The sequence below is a fragment of the Acomys minous genome (genome assembly GCF_964271855.1).
Source record: "Acomys minous genome assembly, chromosome: 15".
NCBI classification, from domain to species: Eukaryota; Metazoa; Chordata; class Mammalia; order Rodentia; family Muridae; genus Acomys; species Acomys minous.
The window spans coordinates 60,695,333-60,710,610 of record NC_140497.1 but is presented as its reverse complement, the minus strand read 5'-3'; the positions used below and the strand labels follow the sequence as shown (position 1 = coordinate 60,710,610).

At 43.2% G+C, this 15,278-nt stretch overlaps 1 protein-coding gene across 3 annotated transcripts in view; it reads right to left on the bottom strand.

The window, feature by feature from the left end:
- CEP135 (centrosomal protein 135) overlaps positions 1-15,278 on the bottom strand; it is a 64,038-nt gene that overhangs the window by 38,297 nt on the left and 10,463 nt on the right. For all 3 annotated transcript variants that reach the window (XM_084760502.1, XM_084760500.1, XM_084760501.1), the window contains exons 6-11: positions 15,021-15,105; positions 12,236-12,364; positions 9,690-9,905; positions 6,752-6,817; positions 3,096-3,234; positions 1,577-1,800 (exon numbers count right to left, since the gene is read on the bottom strand). In XM_084760502.1, the coding sequence (XP_084616628.1) occupies positions 1,577-1,800; positions 3,096-3,234; positions 6,752-6,817; positions 9,690-9,905; positions 12,236-12,364; positions 15,021-15,105 (859 nt within the window). The remainder of the gene's footprint in view (positions 1-1,576; positions 1,801-3,095; positions 3,235-6,751; positions 6,818-9,689; positions 9,906-12,235; positions 12,365-15,020; positions 15,106-15,278) is intronic.

Genomic DNA, 15,278 nt, shown 5'->3' with positions numbered 1-15,278 from the left:
GTCTCACACACAGGTGTCGGGGCTCACCGCTGTCTCACACACAGGTGTCGGGGCTCACCGCTGTCTCACACACAGGTGTCGGGGCTCACCGCTGTCTCACACACAGGTGTCGGGGCTCACCACTGTCTCACACACAGGTCTCAGGGCTCACCGCTGTCTCACACACAGGTGTCGGGGCTCACCACTGTCTCACACACAGGTCTCAGGGCTCACCGCTGTCTCACACACAGGTGTCGGGGCTCACCACTGTCTCACACACAGGTCTCAGGGCTCACCGCTGTCTCACACACACTCACTCACTCATGCTTACCCACAGCTGCCCACCGTGCCTGAAGCTTATTATTGGCGCTATAAAAACATTTTGAATGTCCTAAAGTTTTGAAGTATACAAAATGAATTCTTTGCCTATGCCAGGTAACATAACACTTAAAAATGCAGATGAACTGAAGAAGGGACGGTATCTCCTAACTATACCATGACCTCAGCAATATCTCACTTGTCTTCCCACGGTGACCCAAGCAACTGAATCGATACTTATTTACTCAACATTCAATACCATTTAATACATGCTATGATTCTTTTAGGTTTGGTTTTTGTTTGTTTGTTTTTTGTTTTTTGAGATGGGGTTTCTCTATAGCCCTGGCTGCCCTGGTCTCACTTTGTAGACCAGGCTGGCCTCGAACTCACAATCCGCCTGCCTCTGCCTCGCCTAGTACTGGGATTATAGGCGTGCACCAGCACACCCAGCCACATTATGATTCTTTTACACAATAAAAATGAACAATCCAGTGACTTATTTTTCTTGAGAAATAAGAGCATAACGAAACATAAATGAATTTGCACTGTCCTTTTCACCGATTCATTTTGCCAGCAAACTATAGCCATTAGCCAATGAGGTCAAAAGGCAAAGTAAAGCAAACTAGTAGACAATGGATACAAGCTCTTCACGGCAAAGGTAACCCAGCCACGCACGTGATTAATTACCGCCTTGTCCAATCTTACAAATGAGCACTGTCAACCTACTCGCTGCAGCCGGCTAACAGAACGGTCCACTCAGCATGCACTGCGGATGTGCTCCGCGGCCCAGCAAAGGCCTAGAGAAGACCTGGGCAGTTGAAAGTGATGCTGCTCCCGACTAGACCAACAAAGCCGGGAAGGGCACAAAGGCTTATGTGTGCCACAAGCACAGAGCTGCTCCATCAGCAGAGGCAAAGGGCAACTGTCACACAACAAATCCTGGACAGAGCAGACATGTACAGTATTGGGAGTCTCTGAGTCCGAGTTTCTAAAAGCCAACATGACTCTTGCCTGACTCAGCTTACTCAACCTAAAGTTACAGGAATCAAAACACTATCCTTTCTTGTCTGGTAGTTTTCCTAATAATGCAGGATCCCACATTACAGAAACAGAATAAAACAAAAGTCAAGATTAGGGCCTTTTAAAGCATGTTATCAATGATGTTATATTTAATACAGCAATAAAACAAAAAAGGTTTATAGTGCATGCGCACGCGCGCGCACACACACACACACACACACACACACACCCTTTTGATTACACTTATGAAGGGTCTTACCTTTTCTGAGCCTTTGAATACTGAGGACTTTTCTCGTGCACAGTGGTTTACAGGACAAGATCTGCGCTGGACGAGGTGCTGCAGTTTCTCCAGCTCTCTCCTGTAGTAATCACGCTCTTCCTCGATGCCTTTTAGGAACGTGTCTAACCGAGAGGGCGACTTGTCCCGCCGCTTTATCCCGTGCTCCAGCCTCATCCTCTCAACCTCCAAAATCAGCTCTCTTTCTGCAAATTATGGTGGTTAGCCTTAAAGTGATGCTGCATATATATTGTGAATTTCTCAAGTAAATAAATATTTTTACAGAAGACGAACAATTAGCAATCATGAGCTGGTCTGTGTGTCAACCACAAGGAACAGATATACCAGGTATATTCTGAGGAAGAATGAGAAGAAAACATACACGAAGCATTAGCATTAACTACTGTCCAACAAGTGAAGGTCACCCTCTGCTGGTGTTATCACACTGGATACCATTTCGTACTATAAACAAAAGCACTGCATTTAGGTGCAGGGCTTCCAGGAGACCCTAAAAGAGCACAGTGTCAGTGGGTGCATACTTCACTGACCCTGAATTCAACGTGTGCATAAAGAAACAGTTTTCTTTTACTCAGCACAAGTGTTGCCTTTCTCCTGTTATACTGGTATCTTCACAGAGTTCAGCCTCGTAGAACAGAGACCCATGACACTGACGTGAGAGTCCTTTGCACGGGGTATGCAGTGCACAGCCACCCTCCTCTTCATCACATACAGCCCACCAGACGGAGCTGCTTAATCTCTGACGTTAGAAAACTCATGAGCGGCCACTTCACCCCAAGAAATATGACCAGGGAGGCCAGAATAGGAAAGTGAGAAGGCCTGAGCAGCTGTGCTCACTGTTAGAAAGTAACAAGCTATCGAGGGAAGAGAACCGACCACCGTCAGCTGCAGGAGGGAACGCACTGGAAGGGCAGCTCTTAGGTGAGCTGGGGACAGAAGCTGCCTGCACGGAATGCAGAGCTGCAGATAGAGGGCAAGCACACAGAGACACTGTGGGCAGACGTTAAGGCAATGTAACAGCTTCAGTGTTCTGCCATTTCAGAATGGTCTTCTCAGTCTGCGTCAAAGAAGCATACACTTCTGGGCTGGAGAGACGGCTCAGAGGTTAAAACCACTGGTTGCTCTCCTAGAGGCCCCAGGTTCAAGTCCCAGCATCCACCAAGCAGCTCTGTATCTATCTGTAACTCCTGCTCCAGGGGACCCAACACCATAACACGGACATACATGCAGTCAAAACACCAATGTACATAAAATAAAAATAAATATATTTTTAAGAAGCATACAATTCCACTGCAAAACAGTCAAGCAGCGTCTCCTGCAGCAATCAGTCGAAATCCAGGGAAGGGTTCCTGCTATGTCCACACTGCCTGGTTGCTTCTGGCTCCCAGCAAGTGCTCAACAGACAGTCATTAAACAAACACAAGCGTGGTCATCTACCAATGCAAACAACACACCAAGAGCAAGACCACTTTTTTTATCTTACCTGTGACTGTAAAACTTTCCAATTTTTTGCTAAGTCTGTGCTTCTCCTGTTCAAGCTGTTGGACAACAGTCTCCAGGTCTGATTTTAGAAGGAGTTCATCATTCAGTCTTTCCTTTTCCTTATGGCTTAAGTCTAATTCCTGCAAAATCAAAATTCTATAATTAAGTACACTTTTACCTTTATTAAACGTTATAGCACTTAGAGGTAAAATGGATACTTTTGTAAGCATGTGTGTGTGTGTGTGTGTGTGTGTGTGTGTGTTGTGTGTGTACACTCATGCACATGTGTGCATATATTTTTAATCACTTCAATTGTGACAGACATACTGTAAAAGACCAGCTCTCTACCAAGGACCTACAGCTGCCTGCCAGCCTGGGCTGGGGCTCAGGTCACTGGCACACTCAGGCCTCACTGGAGACATCTCTTCTCATGGGAGATGGGAAGCGATACTGAGACCAATAACTGGACAATGCGCAGGGAGTGAGAGCCCCGAGTGCTCAGTTCTAAGTGGGATGTCTTTATCATACCACCCCTCAAGATCTACGTGGTAGAGCATCTGGAAAGATTGTAAGAGCCAAAGATGGTAGACGTCTCCAAGGAAACAGCGTCTTCAAGGCCCAGCAGGACCAAGGCACAGATCAGCCCACAGAGACTGTGGCAGCATGCACAGCCAGCACAGGGTCAAGGAAGACAGGGCGCCAGCAGAGAGGGAAATGTCTCCCACTCCTAGTCAAAACGCTATCTGCATTTGCCATCTGCTGGGAAAGGGAAAAGCAGTTTTCTACAATAGCGTACCACTCTGTATATTAACCACACTCCACGGCAGCCCCAGAAGTTGACCAACACTAGAAAGACTCCATGTTTTTTATGTGTGCTTTTTGTTTTGTTTTGGTGGTTTTTGTCTTACTGGTTTTTTGTTTGTTTTGATCTTTGCTTTTGTTTTATTTTCGGGGGGTAGGGGATGAAAGTTGGATAGGTAGGGAAGATCTTGGAGGAGTTAGGGGAAAAATATGATCAAAATATATTGCATGTAGGGCTGGGTATAGTGGCGCATGTCTTTAATCCCAGCACTCAGAAGGCAGAGGCAGGCGGATCGCTGAGAGTTCGAGGCCAGCTTGGTCTACAAAATGAGTCCAGGACAGCTAAGGAACACAGAGAAACCTTGTCTCAAAAAACAAACAAACAAACAAAAAAACAAAAACAAACAAACAAAAAAATAAATTATATATATATTTCATGTTAAAAAATTCTAAGGAAAACAAACAAACAAAACCCAAACATACCATGAAACCCAAACGCTAAAATGTTCTTCTGTGGGAAATGGAACATTTCATTTGCTACTCATTTGTCCAGCATTTATCCTACTTCTCTCTAGATGAATATGCACAACATAACCTATTAATACCTATGTTTAAAGAGGGCAGCAGAGCAGACCCTGGGACACAGTCACCGCTTCTGCCATGGCAAGTGCTTTGTGAACACCAGCTATCAGAATCATTATTATCTCAGAAATACATAAAACACAAGCATCCTAACGGGAATATAAGAGGGTCCTGAAAGTGAGTGCCAGCCAACAGTATTGAAAATCGATCACAGACCTGAGACAATCATCTCCAGCACTCCCAGTGCACACAGACTAGGAAGCAGCAGCAAACCGTCTTGCACACTCAGAGGCCATGTTCCAAAGAAAACTTCCTCAACACATCCCCTTCTCAGTTATGACCGAGAGGGAGCTTTAGGAGACTCAAGAGCGAGCTTCTCCAGGAGGCTTCCTTAACAGCTATTCGATGCCAGACTCAAGATTTGCAAAGATCAGCTTCAAAAGAAGCCTCATCATGTGCTGCTCATACTATGTGTACAAAAATCTACACATAGTGACTACACGCCACCATAACACAGAAATGGCTTGTAACCTGAATCCACAGCACCGACTGTACAGAATGAAGAGATGCCAGTTACTGGTGGTCTTGGTTTCTAATCTTACAGGGAATCCTTCCAGCACAGCAGGCTACGACAGAGAAGAGAGCTCTGCACCTTCACATGAGCACCAGTTTCACCTTGTAAAGCACTCTGCTCATCACACACTGAGTGCCTGTATCCAGGGGTTCTGGAATGAAGCTGCCTTTCTCACAAAAAGGCCACAGGGACAACACTGTGTCTAGGAAAATTGCTTGAATTACACTTCTATAAACAGCCACCAGTTTTGGCGTTACTGCTATTAGTTAGCAGCCACGCCATAAAGTAGTTAGAGGAGTATACAATTCCTTACACGGTCTCAAATTTTCAAATTGTTGCCTACAAACTATGCTATAAAAGTTAGAGAATGACAAAACTATGAAATGCCATAATCATATTGTGTGATGTTTATCATTCAGCCACAGAGAGGAATAAAGTCCCCATTGATGCTATGACCTCACAAGCCATGAAAAGACCCTAAATGAAAGAAGCCTGCTTCAAAAGGCCACAGAACTCATGATCCGTTTATATGAAACAGCCAGAAGGAGAACTTCAGAACCTGAGGAAAGGCGAGCGGCTGTCGGGGCGAGGCAGAAGGTAATGGGGTGACGCTGATGGGTGTAAGATTTCTTTCTGACCCAGCTATTCCACTCCTTGGAATATACCCAGAAGATGCTCCAGCACACAACAAGAACATTTGCTCAACCATGTTCATAGCAGCCTTATTCATAATAGCCAGAACATGGAAACAGCCTAAGTGTCCCTCAATAGAAGAATGGATAAAGAAACTGTGGTACATATACACTATGGAATACTATTCAGATATTAAAAACAAGGAATTCCTGAAATTTGTGGATAAATGGATTGAGCTAGAAATGATCATAATGAGTGAGTTAACCCAGAAGCAGAAAGACTCAAATGGTATATACTCACTTATATCTGCATATTAGCCCAAGGGGCATGTCCCATGAAAGCCTTCACTTACCAGGAAACTGAGACAGAGGGGAGGATATTCTAGTGGGACTCTAGATAAGAGAAACATGGGAGAATGGCAAAGTAGAAGGATCCAGAGGGTCCTAGAAGCCTACAAGTAGAACATTATAATAGGCAGATTTGGGCTCAGGGGTCCCGCTCAAACTAAGGCACCAGCCAAGGACAATACAGGCGGTAAACTTTAAACCCCTACCCAGATCTAGCCAATGGACAGAACACTCTCCACAGTAGAGTGGAGAGTGGGATATTACTTTCTCACATACTCTGGTGCCTCACCTTTGACCATGTCCCCTGGAGGGGGAGACCTGGTGGCCCTCAGAGGAAGGACAGCAGGTTACCAAGAAGAGACTTGATACCCTATGAGCATACACAGGCGGAGGTAATCCCCCTCAGGAACTGTCATAGGGGAGGGGAATAAGGGGAAAATGGGAGGGAGGGAAGAATGGGAGGATACAAGGGATGGGATAACCATTGAGATGTAACAAGAATAAATTAATAAAGGAGAAAAAAATAAAAATAAAAAAAAATAAAGATTTCTTTCTGGAGTGATGAATGTTATGGCATTAGCAGTAGTGGTTGTACTGTGATAAAACCACACAGTCTGTTAAAAGGCTGAATATTATCCATATACATTGCATCTCAATAGACCTATAAAATCAGACATCAATTCCATGCTGAACACTGGCGACGATGCAACATCAACTTACCAGTTGAAGTTTTGACATTTTTTCTTCAAGGTTCCGCATTTCACAGAGGTTTCTTTTAATCTCTTTCTAGGAATAAAAAGCCTATTAGGTAAGTTCCTAAGACAATATGTCACTGTGGTATAAAGCGAGAGCAGCCGGTTTGCATTCTCCCTCTCCATAAGGGCTGGGACTTGGATCTAATGCTGAGCTCCAACGAACACACATGCTTATACTGTGCCGCTGTCTCGAATGCTTGTGTGGGCTCACTTATCCAGTAAGGGGCCACTTCAAGTCTCCCTCCTCGGGCCTCAGCTTTGGGAAATGATGGTAGTCACTTCCTCCCCACCCTCTTCGCCGTTCTCGCCCTGCTGTTACCAACCTGGGTCGCTCTTGCTACAACTGAGAGTGCGACCCAAAAGCAATCTGTTGCTGCATCAAGTTGGCATCTGTGTGTCTTGTCAACAGGCCATGAGGAGCCATGTTCAGTGCATGGCATGCAAAAGCACAGAAGAAGCAAAAGGAGAAGAGAGAGAGAGGAGAGAGATAGAGGAGCGATGTTATACGCCAGCCCCAGAGAAGCAGAATCAAAGCTACAGGAATTACATATCCTCCACCCCCCCCCACCCCCAGTTCTGAAGATCAACCCCACACTTCCAAGGCTGTTGGGCTGTGCAGGGTCTCTTGAGAGTCCATATACACTTCGAGACTATTTTTTACTTTTGTGGAAACTCGCCCTGCTTCCTGATGGGACTTAAATTGAATTCACAGATTATGCAGTTTCACAACCTAAATCTCCTAATCCAGGCACACAGGATGCCTTGCCACTTATGCAGCCTTTAATTTTCACTGTGTTCTATTATATCTAAAGTTCTGACCTCACTGGTTTATTCTTTTTTATGTAGCTGCAAACTGGATTAATTTCTATTATTATTATTATTATTACTACTAGTAGATTAGTAGTAGTATACAGAACTGCACCTGATTTGTGTGTATGTGTGTGTGTGCATGTGTGTATGTTTTAACATGCAATTTTGTTAATTTGCTTATTCTATTACATTGTGTACAAATCTATGGATTTTCTACATGTCACATATAAGCAAAGAATTTTCACTCTTTCTTTGAAAATTGTATGCCCTTTATTGTTTTATCTTTTGTGTCTAATTGCTGAGGACTTCAGTACTATGTTTTAATTTAGTTTAGTTTCACTAAGCTATGGCTTCCATAGTAGCCCAGGCTAACCCAGCACACAGCCTTTGCGCTTCAGTCTCCCTACAATGCTGAGGTTTCCAGGCATGGGCCACCACTTCTGGCCAGTACTATGCCAAACAGAAATAAACGTATTCTAGACTTGTTCCTGATTGTAGAGTTAAAGACTTTAGTCTTTCAACACTCTATGTTTGCTGTGGGCTTTTTACTAATAGCTGTATTATGTTGATATAGTTTTCTTCTGATTCACTAACTATGGAGTTAGCGCTGCCTGACAGGAATGCAGTGATGCAACAGTGCTCTTCACCCCGGGCTCCATCTACTCTTGACAGGAAGGGCTCCCAACTGTGATATGCTACGGGTCCAGCACTTTTGCTTTGTTCTGTAGTGCTGCAGATGGAAGCCAGGCGCATGCACACACTAAGCGAGTGTGCTGTCACCGAGCCCCCCTTCCCTACACACAGAGACGTAACTGGCACATAGTGCTCCTTAAAGACGATCTCCCCTGCTTGTGGCCTAGCTAAGTGTGAGTTCTCTGTGCTTACCCTCCCTTTCACAGCGGCCTTTAGCGCTCTGCTTCAAAGAAATTTCATTTGTGTTTTAAAAGCACACTATTTCAAGATTAAAAAAAACACCTCTGAAGCATTAGATACAAAGATCATGTACGGCGGCTAGTCTGGGGCTGGCTGAAGCCTTTATTTTTCTCCCATCGCATTTTCCTGAGATGTATTTCAACTACAAGCTTACTTATCTGCACAGTCACTCTGGCCTAGTTAGTAAGTACTAACAATGGTACCGATAACTCCTTGTGAAGGAATATTTTAACACTTTGAACCTTATAGTCAAAGAACTAAAGGAAATTCAATTCATACATGTTTTTATTCTAGGCTAGTATGATAGACTGATCATAAAAAGGCATCAGGTAGAAAATGTTAAAATTGGGAAACTTTTGTGAGATTTTCAAGGAGAAAAGGTCATTTGGACTCACTGACTGCATCTTAAATAACAGTAAGACTTGCTTTAAGAGATTAATACTATAAACAGGAAATTTCACCCTATACATCCTTTGTAGCAGAAAGATGAAGAAAGGTAGGTATCAATTATAAAACCAGCAAGGAAAACATTTTGAAAATGCATTTAGGGGCTGGAAAGACATCTCAGGACAAAATACAAACTGCACAGGTTTAATGACCAGAGCTCGGACCTGAGAAGCCGGGGGAAAGCTGGGCAGGAATGGCGGCCATCCCAGCACAGAGTCAGAGATGAGGTCCCTGAGTCAGGGAGCTCTGAGTTCACGAACAGAACCAGTGCCAACAAAGTAAAGAGTGTTGAGGCAGACACCCAACGTCAGCTGCTTCTGGTTAGATGGGCACGATCACGCATGCATATATGCATGTCTACACATGTGAACATACATGCATGCACATGGTATAAACGCATACACACTTGCAATATAATCTTTGTAGGGTTCTTGAGCTAACCCTGACAAGAGGACAAGCTTTAGTGATAGAAGGACAGAGATGGAAGCCACAGAGGAAATCAGGACAGAGGTTAGACATTTATTCTGTGAAGAGGCGTGCTTCAGGAAAACTAAACCAATGTTTTAGATGGTGCAAACAACGCTTAAGAACACCGGGGATTGCTAAGGCAGAATGGTGCCACCGCTAAGCAAACCGAAAGCTGAGCACGGCTCTCCAGAGCCCAGCTCACTGTGCTCAGGCCTAGTGAGGGCCCATCGCAGCGCCAGCATCACCTTTGCCTCCCCGAGCTCCTTGTCTGCCGTCTCCAGCACTTCCTCTTTGTGCCTTTCCAGCTGCTGCGCTAACTGGTCAATTTCTGTTAACTCCTGGCAGAGCTTCTCGTTTCTGTTACTCAGGTTCACGACTTCGGTCGTCACTGTTTTCTTGGTCTCCACGAGCTCGTGAATACGCTTCTCCAGTTCTTTATTAGCTTGCTGAAGGAAGTCAACCTAAACGCGATTTGCAGCCTCAGTGATTAAGAGTGTAAACTGGAAAAGTAGCCAAAGTTCTGAAATTTCAAATAGAAAGTTCTAAACATTGCATTTTAAAAGGTGCTCTAAAGTTAAATGCAGCGCTGGGCATGGTGGTGCACACCTATAGTCCCAGCAGCTGGGGAGGCAGAGGCAGGTAGATCTCTGAGTTCAAGGCCAGCAGGTCTACAAGGCAAGTCCAAGAGAGCCAGGGCTACACAGAAACCCTGTCTCAGAAAAAAACAAAGTTAAATCTAGCTATTTTTGTATGTGCAATCCTAAATACTCAAAACTGACAGTGTGTACTTGAATGAAAATATATGTCCCCTGGCATTGATTTTCAAATGCAGAAGGAAAGGATAAGAAATTTGTGTGAACTTGTTCCCAACCGAATTCTAAAAATATAAAAGACTGTCACAACGACAACAGCTATAAATGTAGAACACCTGAGGTTTCAAAATCCAGAGGTTTTGTTTGTTTTTTGTTTTTTAGGAAAGTAAAAATATTAGATGTTGAAATGAGGTTTTGGATATATTGGGATAAATACATTATTTATAATTAATTCCACCTGTCTGGATTCACATTTCCATTGGACAAAGATATCTGAATACTGCCTCTACTGTCTTTGAATAAACGCCACCTGACTAGGTATAGACACAATATATATGATAGTTGCTTGTGCACTGCGTACTGGCATGTCTAAACTTCTAAGTTCATGAGTCATACTTTACAGAGCTCTTCTGCTTTTTCACTCTTAGATCAAAGCATGGTGCAAGCAGACATAACCACATGCTTTATTTATGTTACTATTTCTTAGCAGTGGCAAAGATTGCACTTGGGCTTTACATGTTACACAAGCCTTTTATTACCAAACTACACTCTCATTGCATTAATATATTACATATCAATATATGCGATATAATATGTATGTAAAGTATACAATGGATAATATTGTGAATCATATAGCATATATTATAGACAGTACACATAAGCTATAACATAGTTTATATAAGCATGTATACACACACACACACACACATATATATACCTTAAAATCATCTTTTTCACTATAAAATAGTCATTAATGCAGGGCCATAAATAATTCCCCAATATACAAAAATAGGCTTTGTTAGTATATTTAAAAATATTTCTTATTCTTTTGCGATAGGGTCTCATGTAACGCATGGCAGTCTGGAATTTACTGAGGCTGAGCTGCCTATGAACTGATCTTCCCGCCCCTTTTCTTCCCAAGTGCGTGACTGCAGTGGCGCGCCACCACACTTCACTCATTCATGGGTTTTTAAGAGCAAACTGAAGGCACTGCTGAGGTTTATGGTCTTCTTATAAGCTTGTGACATTAGAACTCTCTATCTTACCTGCCTCAGGATGTTGTTCTAAATGAAAATCCAGTATCTTTCTATTTTAGCAACAGACTCAGGAGCCAGATGTTGGGGTGAAAGCCTGCTAGCTCAGAGAGGCAGAGAAAGCACCCAGCTGACCTTCCTCCTCACCTGATGTCCCAGAAGGGAAAAGCCCAAAAGGCTCACTAGCTCAGCTGACAGCCCAGGATGAAAAGGGAAAAAAAAAACAAACAAACACCAAAACAAAACAAAACAAAAAACCCAAGGCGAAAGGCTTGCTAGCTTAAACCTCAAAAGGCCCAAGAGGTCAAAGGCCAAGGAAGAGCTAAGAACTAAAGACCCAGGAGGGCCCTCTTCTTCTCCACACTGCCTTAAACACCCCTCAACTCCAAGTCCCTCCTACTCTTTAATCCCTGTCAGCTGGTTTCTTGCTCTGCCTCTTGACCTAGGGTTAACTTTATTAAATCCTGTGTACAAAAAGTGTGTATGAGGCTAGCTAAACACCTTAATTACCTGTTCTTGAACTACAGTTTACAATAAACAGTACGTTCTTGAACTAAAGATGTGTTAAGGCTCAACCACAAGAAACAGAGATTTGCAGTTCACAATGGGATCAAGGACCTACAGTACCAGTAAGTATCTCATTTCGCAGAAGCTACCCTTACTTCTATCAGAAACTCCCCAGAGCCAGGCACAACACCACACACCTTTAGCCAAGCTCTAGAGAGGCACACGCAGGGGGGTCTCTGTGAGTTCAAGGCCAGATTGTTCTTTAGAGAGGGTTTCAGGTCAGCCAAGGCTACATAGTGAGACCCTGCCTCAAAAACAAACAAAACAAAACAAATCCCTTATACGTCAGTGAACACGCCTGTCACTTTAATAAGCCCACACAGATGATAAAACCTCAGATATTTATATACTCAATGAGACAGCCCTACGAGACAGTACCTGAATATTTAGGTGAGCAATAAGCTTCTCATTGTTTTTATTTTTAGTCTCCAGAGACAGGACATCACAGGAACGACCGCCATCCAAAGCAAGGGACATTCGCTCTATTTCTCGTTCTCTTAGCTCTATCTGAGGACATAAAGTTGTGCTTTCAGTTGGTAAAATCAGGTTGTGAAGCAGAGCCATAACACACTTCCTCAGACAGGCTCTTTCTTACATCCCAACAGCACACACAAGCAGCTCCTGGTTATACTGGAGCCCACACGTGTACAAAACTCAGAGCACACCAACCTCAACAGCCCTGCCGTAGAGCTCATCAGCATTTCTATGGAATTGATTCTAACTGAATTTTTGTTTATTTTTCTCTTCTTAAATTAGGCAATTGTTTATATGAAGAGAAATATCTTGACAGATTATACACATGTTCAAGTACTGGACAAATGCTGACACACTTCAGTGCTGGGCGGAAAGAGTGAGTGAGTGAAGGAATAGAAAAGAGTAGAAACTGAGTTGGTATCTAACTCAGTTTTAAAAAAGGTATGAAAATAGGGTGAATTTAATTAATTACTTTTCATATATAGCCAAAAGACCAGTATTAGCCATACACTGACACCAATTCACATGCAAGAATTGGGAAAATGCGCGCGCGCACACACACACACACACTTTTTTTGTTGTTTTCTTTTTCCCCAAAACAGAGAAAAAGAAATTAAAAAAAAAACAAAAAACCCAAAGATTTAATATTATAAACACTGAACGCACACTGATCTGTTTAAGGGTGAATTAAAACAATGGACTCTGAATTTCAGGAAGCGAGAACTTACCAGGGAAAACTAGCAAGCATCCCAGTAGTCACTGGCTAACAGGGGCGTCAACAGAAGAGCGGAGGAAACGGTGTACGGCAGCAGTAGTTAAGGGATAAAGTGACCCCTCTGTCTATGCCTATAAACTCATCAAAGGCCATGCTAAATATACAATGTCCATAGAAGGTAAAGCAATGTCGTATCAAGAAAAGAGGTGCCCAGGCAGTGACACCAGGCACAACGTCATGGGAAATGTCCAGGGCAGCAAACAGGGTTTGGCATGATTGCACTGTAATGTGCAACAAGGAAGCGCGTTGCTGGAGAGGGGTGTGAAGGGTTGAGCACTGAACCAGAACAACCCTCGGAGGAGACCCCGAGGAGAAATAGTACCGGTTAGAGGTAAAAACAGGAAGCTGAAACAAGGAGACGCCCTGAGGAAGTGGGGATCGTGTCAGGAGAAGAGGCTGGGAACGGCAAACTCTGGTGCTGTTAGTGCTGTCAGTTCAGGCCTCCGGGCATGCGAGGTAAGTGTCTACACTGAGAGGACCCTACCCCTCACAGCCTGGATACCTTCTAAGAAAAACAACCTCAAGCCAAAAGAACCAATAACACAGAGGGCTCAGCTAAGAAGGACGGAGAGTCAACTGGTTAAAATGTCCTCCAGAGACGGCAAGGGTGAGGCAGTTTATGCTTATAAAGTACTTGGGAGACATGCCGTTATAAACTGAAAAAAGAACAATGACATCCAATTTTTGCTTTTTTTTTTTTCTGCTACTCTGAGAACTGAACCCAGTCTTCTGCTAGGGAGCTCCTTACCTCTGAGCTCCATCCCAGTGTAAATACCTGATACTGTCAGAGCAGTGGATCTCAGCCTTCTTAATGCCGGACCCTTCAATAAGATCCTCGTGCTGTGGTGACCCCAGCCATAAGACTATTTTGTTGCTATTTCATAACTGTAATATTGCTACTGCTATGAATTGTAAATATCTGATATGTGACCCCAAAGGGGTTGTAACTCACAGGTTGAGAACCACTGGTTTTAGTGTCTTTATAAAAGTGTTTTGGGTTTTTGCTTTGACAATATTAAAATTTCCTTTACCTCCTTTCTAATACAAATAATTTTCAGAGTACTTTACAAACTAAGAGTTATACCAATATATAAGATATATAGAATTATATGTACCAATCATGCAAATAAATGCAGCAATGAACATGAAAACCATGTTACCCAGCTTAAACTTCAGTGAGCACAGTAGAAAACCAAGTGTGCTGTTCGGCCAAGACACAACACAGCAGGAGCCACGGCTTGCCATACTTATGACCTGACTGTGCGTCTGCACGCCCTTGCTTCTTAGACAACTGTACATGCTGCAGCAATGCTTCCAGAGGAACCACACTGAAGACAGCAACCCAGAGGAGGGACTTCCAAAGATGATATTAACGGAAAAAAGCAATGAATAAAATAACATACTGCGATTATTTTGTGATTTTAAAAGTTATTTACTAATAAATACTGTGTGTGCGCCTCATAAGTGGACATCAGAGGGCAACTTTGGGTAGTCTGTTTTCTCCCACCATCATGTGGGTCCGAGAGACCGAACTCAGCTTGTCAGGCCTGGTCACAAGCACCTCTACCTGCTGAGCCATCTTCTTGGCCCTCCTAACAAATATAATTATCAAAGTATGCTGTTATACTTCAATAAAATTATTCTTGAAATGAACATAGTAACCAACTTATAAGTTTTATTTTGGGAAAAATAATTTTTATTTGGGGAGACTGATGCTTCAAATAAAAGAAACACTAAAATTGTAATTACTGCTCACCTCAACAAATAAGGGAATAAACCAGGCACTCTAGAACTACTGTACTTATTAACTCAACTAACAAGCTTTTTGGAAAAGAAAAAGTTTGACACAGTTAAAATGAGGATTCTGTAAAGTCAATGCATAAGACAATTCTAGAACATACCCAGAAGACCTACCTGCTTGCTGTAATCTCTCACTCCATTCTCCATCAGTGCCAACTTCTCTTGCAGCTGGTGGACCTCCTCCTGCAGTTCCTGGATCCTGAAATGAGCATAACTAACGTCAGCATATGGAACAGAGGCTTCGGTTAAGAGAGACACAAGACAACAGAACAGAACAGGAAAGTGATTGTTGCTGCGTAAAATCCCACTGCTGCCTGCTGAGGGAGGGATGCAGTGTGTGTGAAGGAAGGGTCCTAGAGCCTCAGCATAAAT